The sequence below is a fragment of the Harpia harpyja genome, chromosome 3, assembly GCF_026419915.1.
Source record: "Harpia harpyja isolate bHarHar1 chromosome 3, bHarHar1 primary haplotype, whole genome shotgun sequence".
Classification (NCBI taxonomy): Eukaryota; Metazoa; Chordata; class Aves; order Accipitriformes; family Accipitridae; genus Harpia; species Harpia harpyja.
Window position 1 is genome coordinate 27,645,425 of NC_068942.1, and position 26,014 is coordinate 27,671,438.

Sequence of the window (26,014 nt, forward strand, 5' to 3'; positions counted from 1 at the left end):
ACCTAAGGTGAAGGAGGCAGAAACCCCCACCGTGAACATCATTCTCCTTCCACTGAAGCCCCAGGATGCTGATATCCCACTGCTTAAGGAAGACGGAAACCACCAATCTTAGGACCTAGATAGCTGCTGGAAGGGGAGCCTACCACCTGAGAAAAGATACTAGAAAGTTTCTGTATAACAATTTTAGAAATATTAATAATGGGACTTTTCTGCATTAATTCAGACTATGAATTTTAGTAGTACTGTAACTAGCCTAATAGTAATTCTTTGCTGCATTTTTAATGAGATTATTAAAACACTAATTGGGCTAACAATAAATTCTTAGGCCTGCATATGAAGTGTGTCCCCTTTTGCCTGTAACAAGACTTTGAGTGTAAAAGAGGGAACGAACAGGTATTTCCAACACACAATGCTGTCGGCTTTTTTGCCATACAAAATCATTATAGGTCTGGCAACTGATTTCTAATTTGACTCACTTGTACAGCACTTGTACAGAGAACATTTCCTTTAGCAGACAGGGAGATTTTATGAGGAGAAACTAGCATCATTCAGGTGAGCACGGCTAACTAGCACAAAGTCCGCTTTCTTTACAGTGGGACAGCCAAAATGAGGTAGGAATGCATCGGCTGCTTGAACAGAGAGGATTTTTCAATAGTACTTTCCTGGGCTTTCTGGATCATCCCTTCAAGGACTTGCATAAAAGCACACCTCTTTCTGAGAGCTCTCTCGTGCAGCTACCAGGAAACAGCTGCAGGATTTGCTGATAGGTTTCATTTTCTCATAAGAAAAGCTAAAGTTCAGAGATGGAAACTTCTGCTTCGGCAGGGCCAAAGACAAGTATACACCTTGAAAAGGAAACTAAAATAAAAATGGGTAATTTCTTTTTTCTTTCAAGGACAAGTAATAAATAAAACTGAAAAAATATTTACAAATTAAAAGTCTTATGAGAGAAGCAAACCAAAATTCAATTCTCAGGTATGAATATCGAGAAGGTAACTGGGTGGGTTTGCTCTTTACAGCCTTCAGACCACAGCATGGGAGAGAAGATACCAGTGTGTGCTGGTGGGTTACAGAACTCCCCTCTCCTGTACCGAGGGTGCTAATGTGCAGTCTGCGTAACACAAATACGATCACACAGTGCCCTTTTTTTTTTTTTTTAAATCATTGAATTAGACAAAATTATCCATGTCAAATCTCACCTAGCTCAAAATAGAAACATTTGTTTAAAAAGTGAGATTATGTTTAAACATGTTAGATGTTTTCTCTAGCTGAGTAAGGCCTACCAAACACATGAGTATGCAGAAACTTGTAGGAAATGCATGTGACTAGCAAGTCAAAGAAACCCTCCAGGTGCATAATTTGAGGATCCCTAAACAAATGGATGAAGTCAGGCTTGAATTTGCTCCTTTCATCTATCGATGAGCTAACTCCAGCAACACAGCTGAGTTAGTAAGGTAGTCTGCCTAAACGGTGTACTCTACTTTGAGAAAATAAATGGAACAGGTATTCCCTGGAAGTAACTGAAAAAGGAAACAGGAATGCGTAGACTGGGGTGAGCCTTCTTATAAGATGTAAAACATGCTTTTTAGCAGATGAAACAATCAGAAAATGTCAAAATGATGAAAAATTTTTTTCATGCAGCTGCCTTTCAACATCACAGATAAGATGGAATTTCCCTGTAGGAATGACAAGCTAGACAGTCTGCTATGTCATACTTGGTGGAGAGAGTATTAAATCAGAAGAAAGCTAACTTTATCTTGACATAGCGCTATTGCAGTTTCCTTCGACTTTCTCAAAATATTATCTGTTTTTCTGCAGAACCCTACCATGCAGGATCTGAGGAAGCACAGGACAGCAGTTCCTTAAATGTAATGCTTAACTCTGCCATAAACCCACCAACAGGTGAGCTTACAACACTGTTCAGTCTTCTTTCAGCCAGGAATTCCCTCTCTCTCCTTTGTCCTCCTTTCCCCTACTCCTCCCCCTCCCTGAATTTCTCTTTCCCATCTCTCTTTTGGCCTGCTCCTGAGCATCACAGTTCAGAACAACACAGGGCTCTAGTTTTAAGTTTATGTCTATAAATAGTATAGAACAGATATTACCTGATTTTTGAAAGGGTTAGATTATAAATTTGTATATACTGTATAATTTCATCTAAAAGGCGATCTGTCATGGAATCAAAATCAGCAAAGGTATCATTCTGTAAAATAAAAGAAATAAAAAATAATAACTGTATTTTCTAATGCAGCAATATACATTCTGCATTCAGTCTGAATTCTTATTCCCCAGTGTTTTGATCAACAGCACACAAACAAAAGCATCCATATTAACTTTGAATACAAACACTACAGCTAGTTATTATAATTATTTCAAATTTTTTTTCTTGTAACATGGAATAAAGTGATACGCATTTTACTGTAACACTACTTTCTTCTAATACACCAAAACAAATCTTAACATTACACAGCCAGCCTTACTTCTAAGCCTTCCCCTACACATAATCTTATCTGTAGTGAAACAGAAGACCAAACTGCATATTCAGAACTAAATCACACTGCCCATGAAATAGAAATGAGACAATTACTGCAACAGCAGAGTCTACATTAGTACTGTTTATTCAAAACAAAACAAAAAAAAATCCTTAAAGCCTTATTCATAGAGGATCAGTTCATAGCCGATTCTCTACAATGATTAGCAGTAAGAAATTAAAAAAGAGGTAGACAAAGGCTGCCTAGAACTTTTCAACACAAGTTCCAAAGGATCTGTGCTAGAATCTGTAGTGTTCAACATATTGATAAATGATCTGGGAAAGGGAAGAAGGAGATGAGATGTCAGAGTTTGTAGACAAAACCAAATATCCAGGATAGTCAAATCTAGAACCGACCAGAATTTCAGAAGAATCTTATAGTACTGCACGCCTGGACGATAAAACGACAAGAAATGCAAAACAGTGTTACATAGGGAAAAAAAGCCCTAAACATATATGCTAATAATAATCTATACATCTGTATTCTATATAATCAGCTACATTAGGAAAGCAAGGAGAGAACAGAAAATATCACCATCGCATTTTGTAAGTCCATAGCGCACAAGCATCTTAAATGGTCTGTCTAGTTCTGATCATCCTATTTTAAATGACAAGAAGTTTGAAAGTGGGCAGGGAAGAGTATCATGGATGACCAGAAACTGTTTCACATGTGATCCTGAGAAATACTGAATAGACTAAGTCTCTTCAGTTGCCTCCTGAGGGAGAAATTATACTTGTTTATAAAATAGTTAATTAACTGAAGCAGAAAATGGGGAATGATTATTGACCATTTTTTTCCCAAAACAAGCTGTAGGGGGATTTGTTTAAATTTCCTTGTTTGCAACTGAACTAGTAATGTACATGAACCATAGAATTAATCTCAACTGTATGCTGTGGGAACTGGAAGTAAAAACATTCAAAAAGAATCAGCAAACATTAAGGAGAAAAGTCCGTCAGTAGCTACTAGGCTCAGTGGTCTCAATGGAATTCCCAAATCAGAAAGTTTCAGAACTGCTGACTGCCAAAACCTATAGGGCTAGAGAAGAGGAAGCATGGCTTGGTGCCTGTCCAGCCTGCTTCGCAAAGCATCCCAGCAGCTATCGCCAGAAAAACACTACTGCACTAAACGAACCTTTCGTTTGAGCCATTGAAGAGACTCTTTGTTCTAATTCATCCCTGAAATATGTCTAATACAATATGTAACACACAAAAAAAGTAAAAATTGGTCTTCTGTGCTGTGCCAAGTTTACTTCCTCTGAAAATAATAAAATTCACAAAAGTTTAACAGAGGTAATTTGATATTGGTTCAGTGCCATGATGCGGACCTCACAGTACACTGACAAAAGAACAAGAGACAGGTATTTTGTATTTCTCAGATCCTGTGAAATAACACATCTCCCTGCTTGCCACAACGGTTTTCACTATCACCATTTTTACCATTAATGTCAAGGGTATTTTATCTACAATCCTAACTGATTACGCTGAGAACTTAGGAGATATCAGTACATGCAACAAAATGGTAGCAGCAAACATTACTCTTTATGTATCTACCTTCAATATCATACCAGGTTGTGTAATTACTTTAACGCAAGCCACAGATCAAATAATGGATTCCGTGAGAATACAATGAAAATATACCAAATGTGGTAAACTGCAACACGATAGTGCCATTAAGTAAACATGTCTGAAGTTGTACACTGTTTATTGCTTTACAAAAATTCTTTTTTTGTTGGCAAATACCTGATTCCTTTCGGACATAAGAAAATCTATTCTCCCTCCAGGCAGCCCTAGCTCAATGTAAGTCTTCACTAATCTTAGATCTGCGCTGTTACCTTAAAAGGAAAAACAATCAAGAGATTAGATAATGCAAAGTTAACTTGCAATAAAAGCACTTAGAATACTGAAATGAACCTACGGCACAACTTTATATTTAAACACAGCTAACAATATTCTCAGCCCTGATTAAAATTCAGTAAGACTTGGGAAGATAAACTGCAATGCAAAAAATGCAGTGACAAAACAGTCTGTAAAAATGACATTCAATGCAGACACCATTTTAAAAAGGCAAGGATTTAGGAAGTCATGTTTGATTTTGTCTTGGCATCCAACAGATACATAGCACTGTGAGTATTACATTCTTGAAAACCTAATTAATTTTGATAAAAGTCAATTAAAGAACTCAGAGCTAGCTTAAAGAATTCAGTGAAGGAGCAAGGAATAAGGGCAAGTCGTAAACATTTTCATAGAATAAAAAGGCAGAGTGGACTGTTAGCAGATAAAGATACATTTAGACTGGTACCCAAGGCTACAAATGTTAGTTTAACTAGCATCCTGAAGATTTCTCTATATTAATGATCATGTATGCTTTTGAAGAAAGAGTACCCTTTCTGCCTTAATTAGAGAACAAGGTTTTTGTTTAAATCTGTTATTAACAGGAAAGAACTTGTATGAACTCGCCATTTCATAAGAAAATTCTAACTATATGGATTTTTCTAAGGCTTCAAAGACATTTTTTTAACAACAGGTTTTTTGGCCAACTTTTTTGTCAATTCTAGGCACGCAACAGCACTTGAACATCTACGCTAGTAAGAAGGAATACTTCTGAGTTGTTTTAAAAGCGTTTAACAAAGGCTGCTTTCTGCCCAGAGGAAGAAAGGAAAGCTATTCTATTATTTTAATTTTTTTTTAACTTAGAAATCTGAAAAATGAACAAGAAGGCTGTGCAGTGTTGGTCCAGTCCAATATTCTATCCTACTGCCTTCTTGTATTTCCTGACATTGTTAATTTAAGAAGTTTCTCAAAAAAAAGACAAAAATATTTGATGGCAGAAAGCTCTGAATACCTTACCTAGAGGGGACATTATTTCTTAACATGCACCTATGCTTTGAACTAAAAGCAAGTGAATATATTCAACCTATTTAAACTTTCCGATCCTTTCAATTACCAAGAGATCTTCTCTACTACAATAGAGTCTCTGTCCTTGGAAATATTCAAAAACCCAAGTGGGTTGGGTCCTGGATAACCTGCTGTAGGTGACCCCGCTTTGAGCAGGGGAGTTGGACTAGACAATCTCCAGAGATTCCTTCCAACTTCAACCATTCTGTGATTCAGCAATCTAACCTTTTAGAACCTTATAAACACTCGACTGCATTGTACAGATACTATTTTTTTCCTAACGAGATACACATATTTCCCTTGACAACGTAACATTACAAATCCTAAACAAAACTGTTTTGTTAGTAACTCCATTCTATTACCACGATACGGACAAATACCTGTATGACATAAAAAAATAGAAGATGTATCTAATGTGAACTATGGCATAAAATGGGTTTATGTGCATGAAAGTTTTACTAAACGCAAATGTTACATTGTGCTGGTTTTGGCTGGGATAGAGTCAATTTTCTCATAGTAGCTGGTATGGGGCTGTGGTTTGGATTTGTGCTGGAAACAGTGCTGATAACCCAGGGACGTTTTGGTTCCTGCTGAGCAGGGCTTGCCCAGAGCCAAGGGCTGTTCTGCTTCTCCCCCCACCCCACCAGCGAGGAGGCTGGGGGGGCACAAGGAGTCGGGAGGGGACACAGCCGGGACAGCTGACCCCGACTGACCCCCGGGACATCCCACACCAGAGGACGTCATGCTCGGCGTGTAAAGCTGGGGGAAGAAGGCGGCAGGGGGGACGTTGGGAGTGATGGCGTTTGTCTTCCCAAGGGACCGCTCGGCGTGCTGGAGCCCTGCTGTCCTGGAGATGGCTGAATACCTGCCTGCCCGTGGGAAGTGGGGAATGGATTCCTTGTTTTGCTTTGCTTGCATGCGTGGCTTTTGCTTTCCCTATTAAACTGTCTTTATCTCAGCCCACGAGTTTTCTCACTTTTACCCTTCTGATTCTCTCCCCCATCCCACTGGAGGGGGAGTGAGCGAGCAGCTGGGTAGTGCTTAGTTATTGGCTGGGGTTAAACCACACATAGATAAAATTCTTAATTTAAACAATTCTGTGGAACACATTGTCAAATGTAGCAGTACAATGTCAGATTCCCATCTCCCTCCAGTGAACCTACTTCAGAAGCATTCAGTTCACAGTTCAAATGACAAAAGCTAAACCTGACCGGTAACGTGAACTGCTATCTCATTCAGTATCACATTTCCCAGCATACCATCTAGGCCATGAACGCAGACTATAAGATGTATTCCTTCTTCTGAACAGTCATCCTCTTCCATACTGAAATAAGGTATTGAAGAAGCCAGTTTGAAAACATCACTATACATAAATCCAGGAAGTTTAAGTTGCTTCAATTCTTCTTTAGCCTGTAGGAAACTGGAACGAAACCGTATTTATGATAAAGCAACATTTACTATTGCCAAACAAACATAAGGTCTCCTAGGATACAGTCTTCTACTGTCTTTTCACTTTGTCTTCTATGTAACTGATATCAAGGAAACTATATTTATCCAATTACTATCTTCACAAAACAAGCCAGTTCCTCAAAATATTTTTCATTGCAGCTTCCTACAGCCCCTGTGTAACAAAATCCATATCCCAAGCTCTACTCTCTTCTCTCCTTTGAACGTCTCCGCAAACTCTGAAGTATTTCTGAAGATGCTGGGTTAGTTCTGGTCTTGAGCAAGCAACAGCTTTGTTTAAATGCAGTAACAAAATTACAGGAATTATTACCAATCAGAACTCAAGTTAAAGATTTCCACTGCCTTTTGATGATTGTTGCCAAACTTCAAGCCTATTTCCTAGGTCAGCAGAGAGCTGGAGGCAGTGCTGTAATTGCTCACCAGAAAGCCCCTCTGGTGATCCAGACTTCTATCTTTTACGTATTATATGAAGGCACACGCTATACAGTTTCTAATAGCTGAGCTCCCCACATGCTAGGAGTTCCTTTGCGTTCCTCCCTTTCTTCCCCTTCCCTTAGTTTTTTATGTATGACCTTCCTACCTAATTAATAGCATATCAGTTTCCCTGCGGCACTTCAAGCTTTATGTTTCCTTATGCTTCTTTCCCTCCTTAATCCGTCTGTTCTGCGTGATCCCTCACAGCGTCACGCTGCATCCCATCCTCTTCCGCCTGCTCACCGTTTTCCTCCCATTCTACTTTTTGTTCTCTGTTTTCCCAGCTTTATCTTTAGCTCATTCCTCACTAACTGGCAAGAGCAAGCCTCAAGGAAGTCAGCCTAAACAGAAAGCACTGCAGGCGGTTGGTCTTATCACTCTGCAGCAGCAGTTACTTAGCTGGTACTCAACGCATGTTTTCTGAACTGAATGTACCAAGGCTGGCTCTCTACAGAGCAGATCGTGCCCTCTGGAATCCCAGTTATCCCACACTCTGGGAGACCCTGCCTTCCCCAAGGACAAGTCCTTGATTTTAGTCTAAGCTCCCTCTTTCTTTTGTTGTTACAGAACACGCTAAATAGTCTCTGCTTTTCACCCCTCCCGCTCCAGTACCCACTCTCCAGTATTTCAGAAGCTACTTTTCTATCCACTTCTAACCTGTTTTCCTCCACCACTGCTCAATCCTTCCTCTTGTTCTCAACTGCCCTTTACCTCTCCTGCCTGCTTGGCATTCTCCTTGTTTCTACTTCTCTTCTAAGCTTTCTGATAGCAACTTTTTACCTCCAATACGACACATTAAGCTGCTGCTTCCCATGTTCAGTTAGCAGCAGGGGGTTACCAGGGTCTCCTATGTTTACAGCAAAAGAAGGTGCAATCTGGGATCCCTTAGAGCACTGTGGTCTCTGAGGTGTTACGTTTTGGATATTTGAAGTTCAGATTGAAAAATAAGGCCATCACCTTGGCCTGCATTGCACATCTCCTTCACTTAGTTAAGTAGACGGACAACCAGTTACAGAATGTTTTTGGTTTTATGTGTTTAAACTCAAAGCATACTTTCCTATGCTTGCTATTTTAACAGCTTGCATTTCATAAAACACCATTTTTATGCTCAGTAGCCATTATGACATCACTTTTCAGCCTAATGTTTATTATTTTAAAAAGCAACATATTAGAGAAACAAAAAAATTGTGTTTTGCTTGAATTTTGTCAAACCACATGAAATTACAAGATAGAAGGAATTCAGTGCTAACACACTTTCTATCTGAACATCTAAAATGTGATGTTACTTGAACATGCAGAATCCACAAGCCACAGTTCTGGGGCATTCTAGAGCCTAACCATGCTTCTTTTCCCCCTTCTAATACTACATTAACATAATTTCTAAAAGTAAAAAATTTTATTTTAAAACAATCACTTACGCTAACATCTGAGGTTTTGGGGAGCTTTCATACCACGAAACAAATGAAGATGAGCTGTAGGATGCGCTGCCTGGCTGTTGTGTAATTGCATCATATTTATTCCTTGAAGAACAGATAACATTGCAAGGAGAGTCTCTCAGAGAAGAAGGAAAAGACAGACAACCAGGAGTACAGACAGGAGGCACAGTCATTCCGTCTCGCAGATGCCCACTATCAATCCTTTCAGATCTCAGGGCTCTCTCTTCTGCTGAGCCATGATCCTGGTCAGCACTGGAAGCTCCATCCAATATACTATAGTCTGTTTCTTCATAATACCCGTTTTCAATCATTTCTTGATCCTCCTCTTCTTCCTCATCTTGCTGGGAAGAGCAAATAATTTGTTTTTCATATGTTTCCCTTTGAGGGCTAACAGGATTGCTGTTGTCCATAGGCCAAATATCTGAAATATCTGTGCTGCTTCGAGAGCCAAAATAGTTTTCGACAAGCCCTTGCTTTACCATGTCAGTACTACTGGTTGGGGAAGGATTATCTGTACCAGTTTCACTTTTAGCTACTGACAGTTCTTCAGTTGTCTCCTTTAGTTCTAAAGGCTCATTATGTTTTCCTTCATTTGTTTTTTCAACCTCATACACTGCATTTACAGATGAAGAACCTGAAACAACAGATGGCTCACCCACACAAGCAATTTCCAAACGCAATTTAACTGTTTCTTCTGTAGTGTTAAGATGCCTTTCAAGGTCCTGAGAGTCCTTGCAGGTTGTGCCAAGGCCTGCCTGTGGGCTGTAACTTTTCACATCAGTAGATGTATCCTCATCTGAAACAACTAAGTGTAAAAGATCTTTTGTTCCTGAGAGCGAAGAATGTATAGACAGAGTTTTGTTATCCAAGTGCCCTGAAAATATAACACACTGTTGCTGCAAAGTGGTGTTTGATTTTTTACTGTCATCACATTTTGGCAAGTCAATTGCTCCAAGATCCAATACCGTTTTACTGTCACTTAGCTGGCATTCAGGTACAATAGATATCTTTGAATTCTCATCAGGTGACAGCTCATCATCATCTGAAGGCAGAGAATTTATGGATGTCAGGGATGACTGTATTTCACTTACAGCGCTGGTACTCTCAGTGCAGTGGCTTTCTATTGCATTTTTTATAGCACAGTCCGGTTTTAGTAAGAGCTGAGGAAATACTCTTTCACCATTGTATGCACTTTGCCCTTGAACATTTTCAAAAACCTGATCAGGGTTGGGGTGAGTTGCAAAAGAACTTGGTTCACTTTCTACACCGGAATCTGAAAACCTAGAAGAGGCATATGTCATGCTAACATCTGGTAATTTAGTCATGTCTCCACTTGCAGAAAGTTGACTTTCTTTTGCAGAAAGAGTGGGCTGATTACTTTTCATTTTTGTCAAGATGTCACTGGTATGTCGGAAGTTTCTTTCGTGGACATCTTCCTTTTCGAGCACTGGTTCCTGTTCTCCTGAATTCAACTTATTTCCAGATTCTGAAGACTGAATATTGGGTGTCTGCAGATTCTCTCCTTGCACTCCATCTTGCGGAAACTCAGCCCACGATCCAATGTGAACAGTTACTTTCTCCCCTTCATAGGGATTCTTATTACTTGGTTTGACCTCAATTGTCCTGACTCCTGAGGAAGCTGGTTGACCGCCATGACACCCTTCAAGTGTACCTCTGGGCTGTAGACCACTATCTGCGTGTACAGTTCCAGAACCTGTCTGGGAGATAGTCAGTCTACCAAAAATAGCCGCATTTTCATAGTGCACGGGGCTACCCGGACCTGGCTGGACACCTTCAATCTTGGCAGTCTTTTCCTCAGTTCCAGATGGCAAAAATAGAAGTTCTCTTTGACTTATTTGCCTGGTGCAGGTCTTTGTATCACAAGGAAATCCACCTAATATAGGGTCCAGCCCTTCGTTAGCATTGTTTGAAGGCCTGCCTTCTGAGCTTCTAGAGGCATCTTCCAGTGGTGCACTTTTCAAACATTTGTAGCCTACTAAGACCACAGAGTCCTTAGAGTTCTGTTTTACGACTTTTTTTGTGTTTTCAGGTTTCATCGTTTTCATGAGCTTAGTAACCTTAACTTTGGATTTATTTGCATCTTCATTTTTCCCTTTCAAAGTTTTTGTTAGCATCTTTTCACTTTCTGAATGCCAAAGGTTGGAGGCACCTGCAGGTCTTATTTTCAGTTCCGGGCTAGTAAAACCAGCTACAAAACCTTCTTCAGCTTCAAATTTATCCAGTTTATTAGACTCTGACCTTGGAAGACTCTGAACTACCAACCAGGGTACATCCAGTTCTTTCACCAAAAAAGGGATGGGGGCGTGGGGGAAAAAAAAAAAAAGGATTGTTTACAACAAGATTATGCATGTAACTGAAGCTATAAAACACTAGTAATCATAGAACACCAGGTTGGAAGGGACCTCAAGGATCGTCTGGTCCAACCTTCCCTGGCAAAAGCACGGTCTAGACAAGATAGCCCAGCACCCTGTCCAGCTGCATCTTAAAAGCATCCAATGTTGGGGAATCCACCACTTCCCTGGGGAGATTATTCCAACGGCCAATTGTTCTCATTGTGAAAAATTTTCCTCGTGTCCAATCGGAATCTCACATCTTTTCCATGTGACTCCTTGTAAAAAGGGAGTCTCCATCTTCTTTCTAGCCACCCTTTAAATACTAGAACATGGCGATAAGGTCTCCCTTAAGCCTTCTCTTCTCAAGGCTGAACAAACCCAGCTCTCTCAGCCTTTCCTCATATGGCAGGCTTCCCAGTCCTTTGATCATCTTTGTGGCCCTTCTCTGGACCCTCCCCTTGACACATCCTCAAAACTCAAACTAAAGAAACATTTCCTAGAAAATAAACGCACTCCTTTAAAGCCAGCAAGAAATGTAAAGAAAAATACTCAGGTTTTACATAATTTTTGTTCATTTCTGCAAAAAGGAAACTGCACTGTGAAGTGTGTTTACCTTCAGTAATCGAATCTAAATATCGATCTTCAAAGATTATAGGCAAGGAGTTCATATCTCCATCTAGTTCACTGCATTCAATAGGGAGGGGTGGAAGAGAACTGCAGAAGGAAGTGTTTTTGATAGCTGCACACATCTGTAGATGACTTTGAGCACTGAAAAAAAGGAAGTAGTCCTACATGAAAAAAATAGAACTTTTCATTTTTATATTAACAGAAATCAGCAGTAGTTTAATTCACTTTAGTAGAAGCTGTTCTACTAATTAGTTATTTAATAGCTTTAATAGTTATTTAATAACTTCTTAAACTTCCATTAAAAAACTTCAAATCTATATTTAGAACGTATGTTTCTCTTGAACTTGTTATGCAAGTATTTTTGCAAGACAGTACTTCTACACAACTTAAGGTATAGAATAATAGTTCTACATGCTACATACTGTGCACTTCAAAAGGCTACTCACTGTAGTTCTTGATAGGCAAGGGCAGCTTGCCTAGGATGCTCAAGACAAAAGAATGCTTCTGCAAATCTGCGCACCTGCAAGATCCAAATAAAGTTAGAGCTTATTTTATATTATATACAATTTTTGAAAATCCACAAGCATTCCTACACAGCAATGTTATTAACTTTTATGTCTTATAGAGAGACATACTTTTTTTTTTTAAATGTTCAGTCTGAGTGGGAGGGAAAAGGATGCCACAGACAAGACTAGCGACTGAAATGAGAATTTTAATTTCTGCACTGGATGACTGAGGGGAATTACATTAGATTCAACTGCCTGCTAAAAACTTGATTACCAAGAAATCAATCATCCAAATCAGGCTCACCTGAAACAATAACACACAAAAATATTATGAGAAATTTCAATGAGAAGAAAGGCAATGACTGTTTGATGGACACTCCTGAACGTGCTTGAGGATTACTTTCAGAAGTAGAAACCCATTAGATATTCTGCAGTCTCAAAATACAGAGAAGTATGTGTTTCAAACTTTCCATGAATACTCTTTAGCTCACAGTAAACTACCGTGCAAAAAAGTGTTTGCAAAGACCTTGACTGCAAATGACAAAGACAATAAAAAAATCTATGCTAATTAGAAGCACCGTATTCAAGACTTAATTGTATGCCTGAAGTCAATAAACCATACAATACTAAAATGGTATTTTATAACATAGGGGAGCATATTTTTTTATCATCAAATAGATAGTGTGGAAATAGTGTGAACTATACAGCAATCTACTACAAATAAAAACATAATCAATGTATTGAAAATGCAGTATCTAGAAGACCCAAAGTCAAGATTTTGCAAGATGAGATTTCTCACATTTCCAGTATTATAAAAATATTAATTCAATCTAGATGCATTTTTAGAACATTCATTTTTGCAACCGCCCAATTACCTGCATCAAAAAAAAAAAAAAAAGCAATTCAATGCAGTATGATAGTATCTCGTTTGTTGTAACAAGACATCCAAAAAAAGAGAATGTGCTGTACAGTGGCTGTTGGCAACTGTTTGTGCATTAAAGGGCATAAACATCAATTTGTTTATATCAATTAAAATAAAATTTCTATCCCACTTAGAGACCACGTATGTGGCTAATCTACTTAATCAACCATTTATTTACCAACCACTTCCTGGCCCCCTACTCCTTTAATTCTTCAGTATACCCTGTGTCTTCCTCTTAAGTTGTCTAATTCCCCAAACAGACCGTGCGAGTTTGCAGTGCAGCTGGTGGAGCAGACATCAGACCTAGTTCAGTTCCCTCAGCTCTTTCACTTCACTCAGAGCTGCGGCCAGCATCCGCATCCACCCCGAGCAGAGACATGGCACTAGGAAAATCCTGTGTATTAGCTGGCAAACATCGGACTCTCAGGACCACATTAACTTTTTTTTCAGAGATAAGCACTTGCAGGGGAGTTAGCTTCCCCTCCCGATACACTGCCCAGTATACTTTTAGAGAGTACCGTTTGGATGAAGTTTTATGTTCTGTAGCTTCTACTTCTTTTTTTTTCTTTTAATACATCAAAAACTGGGAAAAAATTGCTCCAAGAAAAAAAACCAACCCCAAATCACAAACATTAAACCCCCAATCTCTCTCTAACCTGGACTAGAAGCTGAAAGTTCTGTCCCAACCTCCCAGAATTCATTTTACTGTATTATAGGAAATTAATCTCAGTCATAACATCATCCGTGAATAGTCATGGACACTGTTTTGAAGTATAAAGAAAACACTAAATTTGATACTTTCTTGTAAATGCAACTTCCAGTCTCAGCAGTGACCAGACACACACACAAAAGACCTACCTGCTTTCCTTCAGAAATTATGTTAGGAATTCATGCATACACGTGTGGGATTAGAATCAGTGTTCCTAAGTAGTCCTCTGCGTTTTCCCAGCTGGCTTTCCTAAACAGACTTCTACCTTCCAAATACATGATTTTGTCAGAGCTAATCCCCAACCTCTCCCCCAGAAAGGGAGAAGACTGTTATAAAATAGACTTAGAGACAATTTTACAGGTTAAAAACTAGATTTTAGAACAATTGATCATGAAGAGTGGACTGGTTATTGTTCTAAACTAAGCAATTAAAAAATGAATTAGAACCTAATCAATCAGGTAATAGGAAATAAAACAGTAACAGAAATATTGCCCAATTAGTAGATGTCTGTCATTCAAGTCAAGAAGAGAGCATAAAGCTGTTTCCCAGGAGGCAAGCAAGGTGGTTTTGACTTCAGATGCAAGCAATCACTTTACCACGTAAGGTAACTGCTGTTACATGGAGAACAGATCTTTAGAATTCTGCCACTCTCTCAAATAGAAAAGGAAGGCTTTTTTTGTTTGCAATAAATCCCGTTTGTAATTGTTTAAGTAATTCTAGTGCTTTTGAAGAAAATCTGATTACCAGCTCCAGACAGCTTTTAGCATAACAGCAACAGTATAAAACTAGTTCAAAGCAAGCTCCGAAAGCCCACATAAATCAATATTAAGGAGAGAAAAAAACCCAAGCCAACAGTAGTTTATTATGTTTAATCAGTGCTTAACTTATGGAAGGACCACGACATTTGCTAGGATGCTGCTAAACAGGCTCTGCAGAACCAGAATGACTACCGGTTGGTGCCAGGGACTCCGGCGGTACCGACTTGGGCCGACCCTACAATGACTTTGCAGGAGGAAATTTTATCAGCTACTCCTAGTCCCTACACACTTCCCAAAATTACGTTTTTATGGTCCTCCCAATGTAAACAGAAGTGGAGGAAAAATCAGACAGAAAAACTGCCACGGAATATATATTGAGTCCCTGCCCATTTATGAGTAGCAGTCTGAGATCTTAGTTCTTAGTTCTCATATTTTAGGACTAATCAAACTGAAAGAAAGAATTTTGGACCTACCAGAAGATGTCACTATGGAACAAAGAGGTTAATTAGTTCAGTGTGCAAACTTTTTGTAATATCAAATAACATATTCTAAGCATTTTTTTCAATAAAACGCAGTTGTAAACCTTATCAGTGTTATAATGTAGTTGATGGATGTTCTAGTATACCTAAGTGTTCCTGATTCTTTTATGTAGCTTAATATTCAAAGTATTTGAAAATAGTTAAATATTTAAATACTTAAGTAAACAAAGTAAAAAATAAGTAAAATTATTAAAATAATAATTTTAAATACTTAAAAATGTATTATTTCATTATAACCTTATTTTCTAACAACAATTCAGCAGAAATACCTGTTTCATAAGCATCTACACAAAGAGGGTGAAAGTCCTTTGACCAAATACAGATGACAGGCATTTCTAGGGGGTATTTTAACACAAATATCTAAACCAGTCAGATTATTGACTCTCTAAAAGAGTTCATTTATCTTAGATTAATACTAAACTTTCCCAGGGATGAATTTCCCATGGAGGGTATAGTCTGTAAATATAGCAAGATGAAAAGTTAAAATCCAGTTGCGAACATATCAGAGTATCGATTTCCAAAATAGAAACAATTATTTAAAAGAATGGAATTTTGTCTAGTACAAAAATTTTACTCCAGAAAGGACAGATATTCTCTCAAGAGGAGAATTAGTAGGTCATCTCTCAAATCTCAACTAAATTCAGTAACCAGAAAGCCTGCATCATTTCGTATGTGCAGATAACGCCTCTAGTGAAACATGATCATTGTAGGTTTCCCAAAAGAAGTTTATACAAACCCTCAGAATATAAATTCTCAAGAGATTATTAAGACAAATTACAAATTATTATACTAAGCACTACAAAACAGGATCCAAAATCAACAACCAAAAACGCTCTTAGAAATGTCAAGGCTCAAATTTACCATCTCTTCTTAATTTAAAGGTTTACTGAATTTATGGATTGCTGGCTCCTGCTCTATTGCCATGTGGGAAGCCCAGTGGAGCTATGGTTTCTAATTTATATTTTAATTACCTATATTTGCAAAATATTCACATAAGCTCTTCACATCTTGGAGTACAGAAGTCAAGTATCACATTTGCAAATTAGTGTTTGCAAAATTAAGTAACATCACATTGCTGGTTGTCTGTAATTTGGCTCAGGTAGAATTTCCTTCCTGATGCCATATTACTCGATTCTTAAAGAATCAGCCTGCTTGCTCTTCGCTATCAGGCCCTAAATAAAAAGGTAAGTTTAAGATTACCCATGTCTTGCATCTTCTTTTCAGTCTTTGATGTTTGGGTACATAATGAAGTATCCAGTAACTGCAGAACTCAATAAGAAATAGCAATTAGCCACTTCTTTCAGAAATAAAATAAGCTCAACTGTTTCAATTATAAGAAGGGTTACCTCTGAGCTCAACTTAAAGAAGTTTATTTATGCATAGTGACGTATTACAAAAGAAGTGGGCATAACAGCAACTCAAAAGGGAAAAAAATGCAGACATGAAATCAAATGATACTTTTGGTTTTTTTTAAGAAGGGAGGAAGGGAACTCCTATTTGAATGTTGTGCAAACTGGAAAGCATCACAGAAATACTTCTAATATGCATGGTATCTCAATTCACATAGTGTAATTAACTACTTTGATTTATACCCCCTAAAATAACTGCAGTAAAATTCAATAATTAAGGTATTTGAGAGAGAGAGAGAATTACTTACATCACAGATTTTAAAAAGAACCACATTTAAGCAGCTAAATACATAATCATTAGCAGTATCTTTTCTTTCATTTAAAACATTGGAGCAGTAAAAGTAAAAATATTCATACTTCTTTTGGTTTTATTAAATATATACTGGTACAAACACTAACATACCAGCAGTTGAATGGAAGTGCAGGTTAAGTGAAACAGTATTCTCGTTTCATACCTTCCACCAGTTAACTTGAAGGATTCCAGAATTCATACGAAAAGCACAGAAAGCTAAGTAAGATTCATAGATAGCCAGTAAAATGATCACACTTTCCTACAGCTAGCACGTCTAACAAATAAGCCTTGCGCTATTTCTGAAAGATTCCATTTATTCTCCAGAATAGGCCACTTCCACAACCATGATTCCTTCATCAAACAATGTGATTTATCAAGTCTGTACATAAGACCACAGCCCAAGTATCCTTCACAGGTTTCCCCTCCAGAACCAAAAGAGAAATGGTTTTGATGCAAGTGACAGAAATGCTGGTGAGACAGATCAATTTCCTGAGAACTAAAGCCTTAAAACAGACTTTGTTTTGGATTGTGACTATTACAAAGCACTACTAACATGTATTCACATTAACCAGACCTTCTAACAAGCTCTCTGTAAATGGTTGTACAAGAAGCGCCTCCAGATAATCTCTTAAAATGACCTATTCTATAATGTGCGTGAGATAAATACACAGATGGTGATGGCAGACAGTAAAGATGCCAGGCCAGCTGAAGATCATGCTGTGTTTGATGAGTAGGGGTGGTGGGTGTCATTGTTTATTTGTTTTTGTTTTAATGAATCTTACTCTGAAAACTTTAAAATGCTAGGTTTCTTCAAATCCTTGGCCACAAAAGACAGGAGGGAAAAATATCTTTAGTAGAAAGTAAGGGTAATGCTTTAGTTCATACTTGAGAATATTTCACTATGGGAACCAGCATTGCTGTAGTTTTGCGCGTAGGAAGTCCACAGCAACTGTGTATACACATATACAGATCAACTGTCTGTGTAGACACTCACTATATATATATTTATACATATATACACATACTCACATGCCAGATAATTTCCAATACATCTCTTCTTTTTTAAAAATCCCACTTAAGAGACTTTTCAAAGGTTATGAACATTATAAACTCTTAATTCAGAAGGAAAGTACACTTTGGTTCATGATGTAAGCAGGCAGCCTAAGTGCAGGAGGGAAGTAAAATGCAAGGTGGGCACTAGGCTTGGCTCCTGCAGAAAAATACATCATTCTGCACAAATACACCTTATTCCACAGACTGCAATTTGCCTTCTGAACTGCATTTCTTGTTCAAAAGATCAATGAATTTGTTGGTTCATAAACATAAATAACATATTTTATGTATTATATTCCAAGAATAAGCTCTAACAATACAATACACAAGCTAACAAATGCCATACAGCTGCTCCCTTTATGATTCCAACTAACTTTCCCAAATAAAACTAGAAAAATTAGAACCTGGAGTCTCATTTTGATACACATTTCCATAACAATGTGTCCCAGTAAAAGTACGAACGTGCCAGAGTTCCTAAAGCCACAGTCAATACTTACTCTTAACGTGTGATGCTCTTGTGCTAGCAATGCTGTGACCTCCTCTTGTAAGGTAATGACCTCCAGAAATTGCCCCCAGAGAGCCATAAGAAGTGAGCAAAGCTGAGCAAGATTCATATTTATAAGTTCTGCCAGTTCATCAGGATTTTCCATTTTCTGAAGTCAGGAAAAAATATTTACATGATTAACAGATGAGACTGTAATGTACAGACAAGAATAAAAAAAAGTGTACTTTATCTTAGTGAGAATTTTAATTTAAAAAGTAACTTCCAAATGAGAACTGTTTTGTCTAAGTATCAGAATTGAATTAATCTATGTTACAACGCTAATAGATTATTTTATGTTGCTTTAAATATTATCCAGTTGTCTTTTAGAATTAGGACTCCTAAGCTTAAATTAAAGCAACAATTCCATTTATGGCAACAATAACTGAGTTGCAAATGTTATATTTTCTAACATGCAAAAAAATACAGTGTGCCTGAAAGGAATCAGGAAACAGAAAATCAATACTCGCTATGTTAGTCCAACTTTGATACAGTCGTAAAAATTTAATAAAGACATCTCCATTTCAGAATATCCACAACTCACAATAACATTTATATGATGCTATATATCTACATACACCTTAAGCATAATCAGGAAGCAGTGTTACAGTATAGGTTTCCTAGAACCAGATCACACCAAGACAAATTCAGTGCGAAACAAGTTTTTATTTCTTAACAATGTACTGTAATCCTGTGATATAGTCCCACGCCAGCCAACTCTAGACTGCTAGGCTTATGTTCTCTGCCATTATAGAAAAAAAAATAGTTTTTCAGAAACTCATTGCAGGCACATAAGGCACTGAGCCAAAGGGTTTAAAAAGCAAAGATAGTAAAGACACAACTCCAGCAATACTAAAGAGCAAGTAGAAAAAAGGATTGCAAATACTGAAACACCAACTTAACAGGCGAGAGTGGATATAGAGGAACTGAACAGAAGAACAGAAAGGAGAAAATGGAAAAAATACAAATATACTTTAGCAAGCTAAGGGAGAAACTAAAGAATTCACAGAACCTATGCAAACGTAAAAAAAATTCTGATATATAAAGTAAGATTATTAGTTGCCCATAGAGAGCTAACTGTGCTGGCTTTGTCTCCAGTTATACAAATGATATCCTTTTAAAGCCAGTGTTACATTTCCTTGCAGTTATACTACTACTACAGTAATGAAAGGTAAGCCTACTGTTCTTCAAAAGTTGGTCAGATGGCCCACTCCACAGCAAAACATGGACAATCTTTAAAAAAAGTTTTAACCTGTGCTTTAAACTTAGCTGTGACAAGGAAATTAGCTATTCAGCTGGGGCTAGTTCTGACTAAGGAGAGAGTTGGGGAGACAAATTTTAAAGAATCTGAAGTAGACAGTGTTTCCTTGAGAATGTAGGGAAAACAGGAGAAGGAGACAGCATCAGGACAAGTCCTTCCAGATGAGGGGATGACTTGGAGAATCTGCTTTTGTACAACTTACTACTACTGCTTGATCTTCTAACATTGTTATTTGATACCATAAAAAACAAATAATTCAAATTATAAATGCAGAAAATTCAAAATGTGATTTTAATACAAGTAATCCACCTTTCTATAATCTTCAGTTTCATGACATACAAAAGTTACCATGGCTACTTCTGACATGCCAAGCCACCAGATCAATAGTTAAGTTTTGGAGTCAGTTGAGCAATTTCTCTTTGAATGAGGAAGAGTTGAAATAAGTGTTGGCAAACCCCATACAGGATGTTATCACTGAAACAGTTTATTCCCAAGTAGCATATGAAATGAGCATACTGAACTTCTATAGTTATTTCACTTAATAAATACATGGAAATATTGTACCTTTACTTCTTCACACAATTCTGCAAGACGAACTTCTACATCTATGTTTTCTGGAAAGATGAGAGGACATATTCATGAAAAATGTACTTTCCAAGTTGCAGAGTAAAACCAGTTATATCACAGAACAATTTTAAAACACAAAAAAGAACCCACCAAATAAAACTTGAAGCCATATTAAGTGCCACAGTCAACTTTAAATCAAGTAAATTATAAACTCCTACTAAAATAATTTCTTAGTAATTTCTGAGACTGAGGACAGGGCACGACTAATAAAAAAAAGTTTTGCAATTGAGTATCAAGGATACCAATTTTCCATTCAGAATTATACTTGAAAATACTGTAATTTAGATGATACAGTTTGCAGATTATCCATTGACAGCTGCTCAGCTATTCAGCAGCAATGTCATCGTTCACAACCAAGGTAATACAATTCCTCTTCTACATCAGATTTTCCAGAGATATGTTATTCCAATATCATTTTTCTACAGATATATTATTTACCTGATTTGCAAGCTACATGAGTATAAATACAATTCCTTAATTGTCTGAGAAATTAGATTTTGACTAAAATAAAACTGTTGTTCAATTGATCTTTCAATAGCTCAACGTTAAGAGCAAATCAGTCTTTCATGGTATGGCAGCTTAAACTGGATGCGAACCTTGAATGACTTATAATGAAAACAGATTTATTCCTTCATGTACAATGTTTTTCCTCGTTAATCATTCGTAGTCTACTTAAGGGAATCTGATCTATGTTTTGATTTCTTCTACATCTGAGGTACCGGTAATAAGGGAACAATTTATAAACCCTAAAATTGTCTGTAACAAGTATTTATATTTAAATCCATTTTTGAAACACAGTATTAAGGAAAAAACCTACAATGTTCTTGAAAACATACACCAACCAAACATGCCTTGAAACCCACAAAAATACATTTAGGATAGGGGTAATGAACATAGGTTTACAATGGCAACAGTGTTTACTCAACTTGTCTTCAAACGATACCACCTAGATTTGGTAAACATATATTGGTTTTCAACTAATTGCATCCATTATACTTAGGTTTAAACTTAATGCCAAACAAATTAACTCACACAACTCAAAGTTCTGAGAAAATATGCAAATTGCAGAAATGCATGAAGTTCTCAGAAACAAGTTTGGAAATGTTTTTGAAAGAAACTACATACACCTGTGTTAGCTAAACAGTACTTTATGATAAGTATTCCGAAAATATATGAAAACAGTTTAAGATATGGTACTACTTTTGGTGTGTTTGTGGCCACACAAATTTTGTCCTTAGTGAAAAAATTAAATGGTTTACTTATGAAACACAATACTGATTATTTATCTTATTTGTCACACTGCAATTGAGAATAGGCTTTGAACAACATTGAAAACTCTGAAGTCTAAAATCATTAGGGAAAATCCCAAATTACAATGTTATACTTAAAAAAAAAAAAAAGACAGAAGAGACAATACGAGACAAAAGGAAATTAAATACTAACATTCTACAGCAATAACATTAACCCAGCAAACATCTGATGTAATTTTGCAGGCTCTGCTAAAAAACAGTTTTGTTTTCTTTTTAAAACAAAACCAAAATGCAGTTATAGATGATTAAGCTGATGACCTACTATGAGACTGAACTGCCTTTTCATTCTTTTCCCATCACAAACTTCCTTGGGCTTAAACAGCACTGTCGTCTTTTGTCCAGCATCAGGCCAACACTGACACTCTCCGAAGGGAGAACTGGCCATTTAGATATGGACAAATGCACATTAAGCTTTGAGAAAGTCTTGTGTAGTGTTTAGAAGAATCAAGCCTTGAGATACCAGAAGCAACCTGAAGATTTCTCAGGAAGAAAAGGTATTAGTCTTTAACTATCTAAAAAATAGAGTCTGTGATGAATTAAATGAAACTATAATTTTTAGCTATTTTATTTAAATGGTGACAACTGACTGAACTCTTCAATCATTTTTCTTTAGTAGAGTAGAACAACACTAAACCAAAAAACAGTAATGATTTCTCATTTTATTATCTATATTCAGCCTAGAAATAAGTAGCTTAATTCTGCAGACTTCATCAGAGTTCAACATAGGTTCACTATGCCTGAATAGTGAAATAGTGATCCTGTTTACAAAAGAATGTAATATTTTGTATTATTAATAAGAATATAATATTTTATATTATTAATAAAAATCTGAGGGGTTATATCACCTGCTTTGATAACATACCTAGGTAGGCGTCTCTCTGGGTTCGTGGATATTTTCTTCTGAGAAGGCGTTCATAAAGGACCTGCATGCTGGCCTTGGCTAGTTATAGGGATTGCACACACATGACTAGTTACTACACTCCTTTTTTCCATCTGTGATTTATTATTTGCCTTAAAGTTAGTAAAAAAGCTTATTGCTAGCCTAGCAATTAGTGCAGTTAGATCAGTACATGAAAGCATATAATTTTAGTGTAGTTTCCAGATTAGATATCACTCATGATATACATTAAGCTAGTATTTTTTATTTCCTGAAACCAATAACGCTTAAATGCTCAATTACAGTTATTGAGTCCAACAGTTGTCTGCACATGCTTCTGCAAAATCACTGTCTTGCCTTAAAATCATATGACAGAGCAATAGCAAAGCAAACAGAAGAAACAAAATTAAAGATATCATAATTTCATTTAAAACAAAAAAGTGACGATTCTGGGATTCAAACAGGACTTGAGATTCTCTTCTGCAATGGCCATTTAAACTTCACACATAAAATCTCCACTATAAAACAGTTCATTTACTTCAAAAATTAAAAATAAATGCAAATAACAATTGTGTACTTCGTAAAGTCCAAAGAGGTTCAATCTCTTTACAGACATCACAGAAACACAGCTTTTTTTTTTACTGTTGATGGATTTTAGAAAAATTAGCGTTAATGGTAGGCATTAGTTATTTTTCAAGAGCAAAAGGTGAGTAATAGTAGCATTAGTCCTTTTTATTATATCATTGTCCCAATCAATGTATATACAAAATAACTGAAATAAATAAAAAAAAAAGATTTACAAACAAGAAAACAAAGTAATTCTAGCAGAGACTTAAAAAATAACAAAAAAACCCCACAGAAAACAAACCGTCAGCAGAATATGTACAATGAATGCTAAATGTAAGTAGTAATTTTCTCTTCATATACTTATTTTGACCGTTTCTGTTCAAGCTTGCATTCCTAAAGGTAAGCTAAATTACCCACAGAAATGACAAAAGGTCTAACTCAAGTTCCACTGAAGCTTATGAAAATGCTTTTGGTGACTTCAATCATGTTTGAAAGATACAACCCAACTATGCAACTCAATGGCTGGCTTTTTTCTATTACATATATATTTTGTAGCAATGCTTTAGGGGAATTTAATGTCCTATCTGAAACATTTAAGCATCATGATTTAGTCTAAGCCTGCCCTTACAACAATAGTGCCAACAGATTGCGTTTGGGAAAAAAGCACATTTTGTCCTTAAAAGGAAGACTAAGAGTTGAGTCATTCCTTTAGTAGGGTGTTCCCCTCCATATCAAGATTAAGATAACTGACACAGAAATATTCTTTGCACCATAACTGTAGCAGTATTTTTGCTTCTATAAAGAAAAAGCCTCAGTTTCTGGTATTTTTCTATGCACAGATTTGTAATGCACTCTCCCCCTCAAAAAAAAAAATTTTTTTTCAAAAAGTAGCTTCGTATTTTGTAATATACAAGTGAAACTTTCTTTGTTTGAATCACTAATTGACCACATCACATTTCTAAAATAGCTTTCATATCTCAAATTCCAACCTTATTCTTTCATAATGCTTAGTTTTAACATTGGTAAAATTAAACAATAAAAAAATCAGTAAATGCTGTCTACAAGCAATGTAAATTCCAAAAGATCTATTTTTTGCATTTAAATAGAACTTTACATGATTAAAAGGTATATGCTGGATGAGGAAAAAGTCTAAATCATCCTTTATAATGCCAATGTATTTTCCTTTTTTACTTCCACTGCTTTCCTACTTCACAAGTTCAGGCTAGGCTCTCTAATATACCTGCATTCTACAGAAATGTAACGTACATTTCCATACATTACATTTCATGTAATATTTTCACAGTGACTTTTATCAGATGTAGCTAGTGGAAGTCTTCACTGCCATAGAACTTAAATTTCTTTCTATAAGACTGTCCTGTAAGAGTTTAATTTTAACTTTAGTAAAGACATAGCTTCTCTGAAAGCCTATTTTAGCTGCTCAGTTTTATAGAAACAGTTCTTGCCTATTCAGATAATTTCCTAATTCTTAGGTAACTAAGTCTGTTTAAAAAGCTACACTATGAACTGAGCCAGCAGCAATTTCTTCTTGTAGGTCTTTTTTCAGGTAAGTTTCCATTGTAATATTCTTCTTAAATCAAAGCTTACAGAGTTCCAATTTCTATACAAATATACAATGTTTCCTTATAACAAACAAACAAGTGCAGCATGTTACTTGGATTAAGAGTTTCTCTAATTTTCTCACCACTAAACACAGTGATTTGAAATAACAGGGCAAATCAAGACCAACAAGAAAAAATATATTTCCATAAATTCAGTCTGTTATCTCCTCATTTTATTAGTAACGTGACAGTACTTGTTTCTTTTTTTTGTGAGTTATTAAATTCCAGCTCAGTTCGAGCAAAAAGATTTTAGATATACAAGATGTATGAAATCAGTGCTAGTTTAGTCTAGAAGAGGGGTAAGCTTAATAAACATCGACAGGAAAGTGATACATTTTATTAAATTCAACATACCCAGTTCGATTCGGTGAGAAGAGGGGAGCTCCTTTGTTATCATAATGAAATAGCTATGTAACCCTTTGAAAGCAAGCAGCAAACTGGCACAGAGAGTGTAGTGGAAATTATAGGCATGGCTGAGGAAAGACTCTGAAACAACAAAACTGCAACCCTAAAAAAAAGGAAAAAAGATGAGGCACATATTAATTTTGTACACTAAATGAAGTGTTAACACTAAATAACTAAAAAGACAGATAAGCAAATTGCCTCTTTTCACAAACCTCATCTGTATTTTTGCGATTTTCAATGGATTGCAATATATTAAAAAAGAAAGTTAAACACTTAATATTGTAAGCTTTCCATCTGCATGTTCCTCAAGCATGTAACATAGCCTTTTGGAACAATTTTTCTCATTTCCTGTTTCACGTGGCACACCAAAGTAACTCTAACAGAGTTCATTCTTTATCTTTTTCTGCAGAAAAGATAAAATTTGCACTGCCCAACAAAATACAAATAAAATCTTAAACTGATATATTCTTACATCTGCTGATAACTGTTTTGTGTAGTTATTGCCAAAGACCACACTTTCAAGAGAAGGAATCACAGAGTCCCTGTTTTGTGCTGGTGCATTCCTGTTCAACCATGTATTCTTCACTGGGCGAGGAAAACTGCAAAAAGCACAAATGAACTGATAATTTGAACATACCATATGTCACAAAACTATCATAGTTAAAACAAATTCTTGATTTTTCTTGAAAAGCAGTAGAGACAAGGACCCTCAGTAAGATCCTGGAAGTTCCTAGCACGGTGGGCTGCTTTTTTAAAACCCCTCAGGATGGCCCAGATACCTCAGTTAAGTTTCTGGTGCTGTGCTAGGGGAGCAGTGCTTCTAAAGCAGTTCTCTTCAA

The 26,014-nt window shown here is 36.6% G+C and overlaps 1 protein-coding gene across 8 annotated transcripts in view; it reads right to left on the reverse strand.

Annotated features, from left to right (window-relative positions):
* The window catches only part of FAM135A (family with sequence similarity 135 member A), a 116,145-nt gene that overhangs the window by 45,254 nt on the left and 44,877 nt on the right, over positions 1-26,014 (reverse strand). For 6 of the 8 annotated variants that reach the window (XM_052781790.1, XM_052781788.1, XM_052781786.1 and 3 more), the window contains 11 exons: positions 25,648-25,774; positions 25,125-25,278; positions 22,570-22,647; positions 20,335-20,384; positions 18,466-18,621; positions 12,227-12,300; positions 11,767-11,921; positions 8,782-11,098; positions 6,682-6,842; positions 4,268-4,359; positions 2,103-2,200 (listed from right to left, as the gene is read on the reverse strand). In XM_052781790.1, the coding sequence (XP_052637750.1) occupies positions 2,103-2,200; positions 4,268-4,359; positions 6,682-6,842; positions 8,782-11,098; positions 11,767-11,921; positions 12,227-12,300; positions 18,466-18,621; positions 20,335-20,384; positions 22,570-22,647; positions 25,125-25,278; positions 25,648-25,774 (3,462 nt within the window). The remainder of the gene's footprint in view (positions 1-2,102; positions 2,201-4,267; positions 4,360-6,681; positions 6,843-8,781; positions 11,099-11,766; positions 11,922-12,226; positions 12,301-18,465; positions 18,622-20,334; positions 20,385-22,569; positions 22,648-25,124; positions 25,279-25,647; positions 25,775-26,014) is intronic. The other 2 variants (XM_052781789.1, XM_052781791.1) reach the window with 2 other exon arrangements.